At 36.9% G+C, this 10,030-nt stretch overlaps 1 protein-coding gene across 1 annotated transcript; it reads right to left on the bottom strand.

Moving 5' to 3' along the window:
- Positions 1-6,988: 6,988 nt before the first annotated feature.
- Positions 6,989-7,878, bottom strand: LOC145044886 (uncharacterized). The gene has a single exon (XM_078993231.1). It carries the CDS (start codon positions 7,828-7,830, stop codon positions 7,198-7,200), a length of 633 nt encoding a protein of 210 aa, XP_078849357.1. The 5' UTR covers positions 7,831-7,878; the 3' UTR covers positions 6,989-7,197.
- Positions 7,879-10,030: the final 2,152 nt, after the last annotated feature.

The following is a 10,030-nucleotide window of genomic DNA, read 5'->3' as shown; positions in this document are numbered from 1 at the left end:
TCGACTGGTTGCGAAGGGTTTTACTCAAACTCAAGGTGTTGATTATGATGAAACCTTTTCGCCGGTAGCAAAGATTAAGTCTATTAGGGTTATGTTAGCCATTGCAGCATTTCATGATTATGAAATATGGCAAATGGATGTCAAAACCGCTTTCCTTAGTGGAAAGTTGGCTGAGGATGTGTACATGAATCAGCCAGAGGGTTTTGTCAATGCAGAGTACCCTAATAGAGTATGCAAGCTTGAGAAATCCATTTATGGATTAAAACAAGCATCTCATAGCTGGAATCTTTGTTTTGATGAAAAGGTAAAAGTGTCTGGCTTCTTGAGAAGCGAAGATGAGTCTTGCGTGTATGTCAGAGCTAGTGGGAGTATAGTTAGCTTCTTGGTACTGTATGTGAATGACATACTACTCATAGGAAATGACATCCCAACCTTGCAGGAGGTTAAGTCCTGGCTTGGGAAGTGCTTTGCTATGAAGGACCTAGGGGAGGCTACCTATATCCTAGGGATAAGGATATTAAGAGAAAGGAGTAGAAGACTAATTGGACTTAGTCAGAGTATCTACTTGGATAAGGTGTTGAAAAGGTTCAACATGGAGAATTCCAAGAAAAGAGATTTACCGATCCAAAGCAATACCAAACTGAGTAAGACTCAAAGTCCGAGTACAGAGGCAGAGATAAGTGAGATGAGCCAATTACCGTATGCTTCCGCAGTTGGCTCGATCATGTATGCTATGACTTGTACCCATCCTGATGTGGCATTTGCTTTGAGCATGGTCAGCAGGTATCAGGGGAACCCTGGCAAGGCTCATTGGACCGCGGTAAAGAACATTCTCAAGTACCTGCGGAGGACTAAGGATTGGATCCTTACCCTTGGTGGCAGTGATGACTTGAAAATATTAGGGTATAGTGATGCTGGTTTTCAGACTGATAGGGATAATTTCCGCTCTCAGTCAGGCTGGATCTTTACCTTAAATGGAGGGGCAATTTCTTGGAAGAGTTCCAAGCAGGAGTCGGTGGCTGATTCGACTTGTGAATCAGAGTATATAGCAGCGAATGAAGCAGTGAAGGAGGCGATATGGCTAAAGAACTTCATCGGAGACCTTGGAGTTGTACCAGCTATTAAGGAACCTATAGAGATTTTCTGTGACAACAATAGTGCGGTTACCTTAGCCAAGGAACCAAGAGATCATGGCAGATCCCGACACATTGACAGAAAATATCACTTCATAAGACACAAGATTGAAGAAGGACTCCTTGTGACAAAGAGGATATCGTCGGATGAGAATCCTGCAGATCCCCTTACGAAGGGACTGACGAGGGTTAAGCATTTTCAGCATGCGAGACGCATCGGGCTGAGGGACGATATTAGTTTTACAGATTAGATAGTTTTCCTGAAACTTGTAAAATGTAATCGACGTTTGATGATGAATAAAATTTGTGATTTATTTATAAGTAAAGTGTTACTATCATTGTCAATTATTTACTATTGTTTCAGTTTTGCATGTTTTGACTTCCAGAATAATTAATTTATTCAAACCTCCACAATCGATCATACGTCGGAAGTAGGTATGAATCAAGATTGTCATGAATTGGGTTTGTAGATGCCTTAAAGGTGTTTAGACATGGCAATGGTTGCTGCAACATTCATGAGTACTCATAAGTTATGAGTATTGGTATAAACCCACGCTCACTTGTATCACTTCATGGAATTTATCTCGAGTGATCGTGAGACGATAACATCATATAAATCTTTAAACCTAGAGATATGAGTTGTTACCTATGAGTTGGTTGTGCATTGATTGCACGTAAACGCATCAGTAACTTGATGTTATAAAACGTGCCTTTGTGTACAATTCAATAAGTAGTAGAACAAGCATATCAGTCGAAGTTTATCTGTTCCTTCTAGAAATAGAAGCGATATCTGGGCCCCTCGATGATTTTGTGTTGACCCATGTACCAGGCCTGGTCAGAACTAAACCGATATGTTTAGTGAAGTTCTTCGTCAAACAAATCGGAAAATCGAGAAACAACTGCTAGACAATAAGCAAGACATAGTTCCATGTGTTTGTCCGGCTGATATCATGAGAACAGAGGATTATGTGATCACTTATCTAAAATGGCGCTTCATAGTTCGACAGAGTCTTCATTGTTCGAGGGAGTTTTCGAGAGCTACGATTGTTGGTTGGTTCCTGAAGTTATAGGCAAATATAGTTATTAGACTTATCCAAGTGGGAGTCTGTTGGATAAGGTGTCTAAGTCCATAACTTATTTGGTATATACTTGACCCGACCGACATGGTCCATTTGGGTTGCATCTTATCCAAACTATTATGGATAATTTTATGAGAGTTATACACATATGTTTATTAATATATTATGAGTTATAATATATTAATATGAAGTTACGTTATTTAATTAGTTTTAGTCTTAAATTAATTATGAATTAATTTAGAGATTAAAAGGAATACTAATTAAATTATGGGCTATTTGTTTTATATAGTGTGGGCTAATACTCATTTGTTAATGGGCTAGGATTATGTGGAAGTCCATGGATGATCCATGGAGCTTTTAACCCATGGATCCTTGGAAAAGGAAAAGACATGGGTTATTAGGGTTTCACCCTAACCATGCACACTATATAAGCATGCTTATGGAGCATGAAATGGAGCCTAAGAGAAAACTAGTGAACTAGTGTGTGTGTGCATGTGTGTGGCCGATTTTATACAAGGTGTATACTCTCTCAAAGTTTTCCAAGAGTTTGTGGTGTTTGTGATTCCATTTGAGGTGGTTGAAGCTTATCTGCTTTGTGCGAGAGCCAATAGACCTCTGCATTCCAACCCAATGGTTGTAGGTCGTGAGTATTCCATCTCGAGGATGATTGGACTCATAATATGTGGGAATTCCAACCCGATGGTTGTGGGCCTGTGGTATTCCATCCCGAGGATGATTGGACCCATAGTATATTGGCATTCTAACCTGATGGTTGAGGGTCTGGGGTATTCCAACCTGATGGTTGACTGGACCCATAGTATGATGTTTTTGATTATGTGTATATTGTGTTGTGTATGGGTATTTTGGGGAACTTACTAAGCTTCGGGCTTACACTTTCAGTTTTGGCTTCAGGTACATCGGATGATCACAGGAAGGAGAATGTGTGATCGTATAGCTCCTCACATTTTATGATTTTGATTTCTGGGATACTCTGACATGAAATAATTTGAAAACACTTTGTGATAATTAATGGTTTTAATTGGTTGAAAAAGTATTAATTTTCCTTGATTTTTATGGGTGTTACAAAGGTCATGGAAGGTTAGAAGTTGTTCTTATGAGCTTGTATTCTTCTTCTTTCGAGGCCCATAACCGAGAGCAAAGTGCTCCTAAAGGGATGCCATATTTTCGAAGTTTAAGTCCTTACTTCTTCTCCATTCTCTTGCATTTTGATGTCACAGAATGTCCCTCTATTGCTTCACCTTTGAACATATATTTGGGATATATCTCAAAGGCTTATGAACAAAAACTTACAAGTGAATACTAGCATGTTTTGATGGTTCTACTCGTGCTTGGTGGATACTTCAAGAGAACTATTGTTTTAGAGTTTCATGCCACTCTTCATCAACTTCCAACCTCCCATGAGGTTCAAAGTCTTCAAAGGTTGTTATGCTTTCCCTTCTATGGTTGTTTTAATCTTTCTAACTCTTGCAAAATGATCCTTGGTGGGTAGAATAGTTTTAGTTTTATTTAACTTTTTTTAAAGCTTCTGTTGTTAATTTTACCGGTTGTGAAACCGGATTTTTGAATAAAAACCCAACAGAATCCTAACACTACTACTCAAGAACTATGGGATCGATTGTCTGAAATCTTTCAAGACAACAAAGCTACTCGTACATACCTTGAAGAGCAATTCACCAACACATGCCTAGATGCCTTTGCCAATGTCACTGAATATTGTGCTCGTTTGAAAAACCTTTCTGATCAATTAACTAATGTTGGCATTCCCATATCTGAATAAAAAATGGCTCTACAACTTGTTTCTGGTCTTACCAAGGGTGATTATGACACAATCACCACCATCATCCAACAATCTGATCCGCTTCCCACCTTTAATAAAGCTTAATCCCAACTACTCTTGGAAGAAACAAGCAAGAACAAACAAGATACTCATGCTTCCCAAGCCCTTGCTAACCAGACTTCTGACTCTCCAAACCCTCATGTTCACTCTTAGACTAATGATAATAAGATCATGGTGATCAGGGCAACAATCGTGGCGACTATAGAGGAGGGTGTTATCGTTATCGTGATCGTGGTCGTGGTCATGGATATAGAGGAAAAGGTCGTGGCCAGTCCAACTACACCCATCAAAACTACACTCAACAGAACCCATGGCAACAAGTAGCCCTTTATCTCATTAGTCAACTAATCTCGCCTCCATGCCCTTACCCAACATCACCTCCTCAATTCAGTCAACAAGGACTACTTGGTTCAGGTCCTTCTCATCTTCAGTAGTGACCTCCATATACTCTTCCACAGACATATTACACATCTCCTTCAACTAACATGCAAGGTACTCCGATGACCCCTACAGACCTGATTAATGTTGTTCACACCATGCAACTTTAACCACCCGATAATACCTGATACATGTACACATGTTCAACTGCACATCTCACCAATGACTAGGGTAATCTCTCCAACATATACTGTTTAAGTAAACCTCATTATATCATAGTAGGAAATGGCACAAATATTCCAATTCAAGGTCATGGTTCATTTATTCTTTCCTCTCTTAATCGTTCCTACTTTCTTAACAATGTCTATCACGTTCCAAGCATTATCAAAAATTTAATATCCGTTAGGAAATTTAGCCGTGACAATAATGTTTCCATTGAGTTTGATCCTTATGGATTTTCTTTGAAGGGTCTCTACACGAAGGCACACCTCACTAGATGCAACAGTTCTGGTGACCTGTGCACGTTTCCACCTAATCCAAGTTCATCATCCTCGTTGGTAGCTCTTCATACGATCTCTCCTACAACATGACACAACCACCTCGGTCACCCAGGATCTGTAGTTTTTGATTTTCTTAGTTCTCATATTTTTCCTTTTTCTGATAAACTTAAGAATCATAAGTCATGTAATGTCTGTTCTTTGGGCAAACACTGCCGGTTACGGTTTTCATTATCTCGGTCTATTACTTATTCTCATGATCTGTGGACATCACCATATGCTTCTAAGCTGGGACATAAATATTATTTAGTTCTACTTGATTATTTCTCTCATTTTATTTGGACATTCCCTATAGAAACAAAGGCACAAGTTTTCTCCGTCTTCTCACAGTTTCACAAGAACATTCAAACTCAGTTTCAAAAACAAATTAAAACCTTACAATATGATAATGGGCTTGAATTCAACAACTCTTTCATCAATTTGCATCTCACATAGAATGGAATTTCGATTTACTTTCCCATATACATCCCCTCAAAATGGAAAAACCGAGCGAGTTATCTATACCATCAATAACATGATTCGTACGAACCTTATCCAAGATTCTATCCCTCCTTCCTACTGGAACTATGCTCTTTCTCTCTCCACATACCTTCTCAATATTTTACCCTCCACTACCATTCATAATAAAACTCTTACCGAAATTCTCTACAATTCACAACCCTCCTATCATCATCTTCGCACCTTTGGGTGCTTATGTTAGCCAAATCTTTCCTCTACCACCCCTCATAAACTTGCCCCGAGATCTATTCCGTGTGTCTTTCTAGGCTATCCGCCAAGATCTACCCAAACTTTGGGTGCTTATGAGTATTGTTCCGGTTTAACAATCACAAGTCACAACATTTATTAGTTTTCGGGTAAAGTGATTCTGATCCTGAATATTTGAAAGTCAAATAATTAGTTTTTCGTAATTAAAAGCTAAACAATTACTTTATAATATTCATTTTAGGAGTAGGTGCAACAAAACTGATTATGCAAAAGTAAACAATAATTGTTATATTAGCCTTATTTTTAACCTTGTGTGTTCATGTTCTGTGCATGTGTTATACTATACATTCATATTCCCCTGTTATACTCTTGTTTTTGAATTCATATCCCTCCATGCGGGGTTGTGTATGTGTGAACAAGAACCAGGGACTGAGATGTATTTCCTGATTTGTGAAAAGATAAATGATTGAATTGCAGTACATGAATCCAAAAACATCAAACATGATATCGTTGTCTTTTGAAGGTTATTGAAAAGGCCAAACATTCAAATCAACATCAATGGTTAACTCGTCCCCACTAGTTGGTTGGTTGGTTGGTAGGACAGGACCCATGGCTCATTGGCTCCACACCACCACACATGGTTGGGTCAGACCCAAGTGCACCACCTACTCTGGCTAAGGTGGGCCTTGTAACAATTAAAATCACACTTCCATGTTTTCTACTTCGTGTTATGTTATCTAAAAGAAGTAATCAATGATAATCAATGATTTTGCATGTAGCAAACAATTATCTTATTATTATGTTTAAATTTATTGTTTAATGCAAAAAATATTATTTAACAAATGTTCCGAATATGGTAACTTCAATTGTCTAAATTTATTGACCTATAAGTCATTCAAATAAAAGTTATTCGATATACTATGATATTAACTTAATTCAATTATAATAATAATAATAATAATAAAAACTCATTAATGACTTCGAATATAAGCTACCAATTTAAATATATTGAAATTTGAAGAAAAGAGCTTTAATAGAAACTTCAAGCTTAACATTTGTGAACGAATATGAAAAATCTAGAAAATAAATATAATTCAAAATTGAAAATAGCAGATTGCGTTGTTGTTTAAATAAATGATATTAAAAAAATATCTAAATTAACAAGAACATACTTAATAAAATAAATAAATATAAATAAATAAGTTTCTAAAAAAAATAGAGGATAATTATATATATCTAATTGCATTATATTTCAATTTAGTCATCCCAAGAAACTCATTAAAGTGGGAAAATAGACACCATTGATACTATCTTAATTAAGTAACTTTACACTAAATCATGATTTCCTCATTACGTGAAAAACTGGCCTAAATACGTACTGGATTATGTAGTTTCAAGATCATGTCAGAAAATAAACAAGCACCTTACGAATTACAAACGGATAGCCAAGAATCTGGGGTGTTCTTCGGTTTAATTTCCGATTTGATCTAAGTGGGTTTTAAGTTGTGGAACATAGCGTCCCACTTGATCTCTTCAACACCTCTACCAGACCAATATCTGCCACCATCGCCGTCGTCGTCTTCATCGTCGGTGAAGCAATTTCCTTCATCGTCGCCGCCGTCTGTTTTCCCTTGGTCATAGTGGAGATCGTAAACTAATGGACTCGATAAGCTATTCACTCTCGCGCCTCCGGATTTAACCACCGGCGGGTAGCCATTATTGATCAAAAGAGTTGCAGAGCCTCGTCTGTTCATCACCAACCTGTTGCTCCTCTTGGCCATGGCCTCTTTCCATCTTGAACTGTAACTTCTCCTCTTAACCCTGATCATAGCCGAATCATTGTGGTGCACCCATGTTCGAATGTAACTACCCAAGGTTCTTGTGGTTTTCTTGATCGCTATCATTATTTTAGCCATTGGCTGCCAAGCAGATGAGCCTTTTGCGAGCTTGAGTATCTCAAGCCTGTGTTTGGCTATGGAGATTCCCATGCTTTGAAGGAATTCATGGTTGAAATAAGCGATATCGTCTTCTTCGAGTTGATTTTGGGAGAATGCTACAGCGTATTCGTGAATGAATGGAGGTTTAAGATTAGTTTTTGATAGCCATGAAAACCAGTCCATGGCTTGATGGAATGCTTGTGATGCTATGAGTAGAAGATAAACTAATAAGTCTTTATATATAAAAAGTAAAGGGCACCGAAAATATGTAAAAAGCTAAGATGATAAAAGTAGGGTAAAAATATCTAAGTTTTCTTTTTCGACATTTTACTAAAAAATCGATAAAACTTCGAAAACAAAAGAACTGAAAATCCCATTAAAATGTAAGAAAATAGGTGGATTTCGACAATCATATATATTTTCACAAAGGAAAAACAACCAAATTATATAAATGACATCAACATATGAAAAATGCTACCCAAGGTCGGGGTGGTTCAATCAATTTAGAGGCTCTAAACGACCAAAAATTTGGGACCCTTTAGCATAATTATATACTTAACTTTATAAATTAAACCCTTCTCTTTTATCTGGATTTGTGGACCGACAATAATAAACTAAAAAGTTTATAAATGACGGAGTTATAAAAAAATTATGTATATATTTTTTTTGAATATATTTAAGACATAAAATTAATTTTCCTTTTTGAAGCCTCTGATTCATATTTTCTTTTTGACACGATTATTAATTATTTGATTAACAATAAAAATGAACAATCACCAAGACAAAAATTATAAGTGTATAAGATATGGATTAAGAATTTAGAATTATACCGCATCTATAATAATGGAAAACTCAAATCTGGAAAATTGAAAACAAATTCCTTCCAACCCGATTCACTGATTGTATATTTGTAATATATTGTAAGCAATTAACAATGGAATAAAAACGTAGAAAACTGAAAAAAATAAAAACTAAAAAGTTTTAACCCTAATTAGATTATCACTAAATCAGAATATCATATGACATCATTGATCGTTTTTTAGAGCCTTTAATGGAAAAATAAGACCTGAAAGTGAAAATAATTGCACATATATTACCGTTTTTGCATCTTAGTGTGTTGTAACAGCCTTCAATGGAGAAGGAAGAAGCCGACAATGGAACGATAACAACAAGAACAGAAGGCAGAGAAGAAGAATCGTAGAATAAAGAAGAAGAATCCTAGAATCGTTATGAAGATTTCATAGTACAAGAATGGAGAAGAAGAAGATACAAGCGGAAGTTTAATCGTGGATGTTGCTACTTCTTAATCGCTTGAATGAAGACACATAGACATAATTTTGCGTTTTGAGTGGTGCATCTATTCATCAATTTTTTGTGGAATATGAACTTGGAATTTGAGTTAAATAGGCCCCTTAAAAGTGGGGCCCTAAGCCCTAACTTTGTTTATTTGAACATAAAGCCGACCATACCCAAGGTGTAAACGAGGCACATAATTGGAAAAAAAAAAAAGCAAAACATAAAAGTTGGGTAAAAATGGGTTTATTGACATAAAAGTCTTTAATTTTTTTAGTTCTATACGGTTTTGTCATGTAACGATTTTAGGTGTGGTAATGTCCTAACATTTAGGCTCTTTTTTGTCAAATATGTCATTTAGCAAGTTCATAGAGTTGTAGCCGGTAACATTACCCTACACAACCCTTCTTCCCCGTACGGCTATACCCCCCACCCCTGTAGTCCCCCTAGTCATCGCCGAAACCCAACTCCCACCGTCGTCCATTCTTATTCATCACCGCCCACCCCTAGCAAGCTCCAACGATGCCTTTAGACCCAGATGCAATCATCGTCCCTCATTCTTCATAACTACTATCTCCTTCACCTCTGTACTCTCTAAAAAGGTAAAACATGAATCAGAGCAAAGGGGTTTAAGGGGAAGCCGACCTCCTCCTATCGCGATGGTTGGATTGGATGTTGAGGTCTCATTAGAGAAGACGACTTCCTCATGTTGTCAATTGCACACACCTCCACTAGAAAATCGATTGCACACACCTCACCGAAGAAGACGACCTCTTCAAGATGTTGATTTCACACACCTACCACCTCGTTCTTCATCTAAAATTACTCTTACTTGAAATGTACCACTTACCATGATGCCTGGATTGGTTTATTATTATTATTATTATTATTATTATTATTATTGGGTTTGCATATTGATTTCCCAATATTTCATCTAAAATCGACGTTGACAAAGCACTTCCATGAGTTTTCGAAAATTTTAGGGTATGTGTATAATTGGTGGTAGTTCTTACAAGACACATACATGGTTGTTGGTTATTGCTAACTTCCTTAATTTTGAATATGCAAGTTATTAACCTTCAATTTGTTT

This window comes from Lactuca saligna, chromosome 5 (genome assembly GCF_052625555.1).
Source record: "Lactuca saligna cultivar CGN05327 chromosome 5, ASM5262555v1, whole genome shotgun sequence".
NCBI lineage: Eukaryota > Viridiplantae > Streptophyta > Magnoliopsida > Asterales > Asteraceae > Lactuca > Lactuca saligna.
This window is presented reverse-complemented; position numbering and strand designations above follow the sequence as displayed.

Coding starts and splice junctions, on each gene's coding strand:
- LOC145044886 (XM_078993231.1), bottom strand. CDS start 7,830: ATGGACTGGTTTTCATGGCTATCAAAAACTAATCTTAAACCTCCATTC.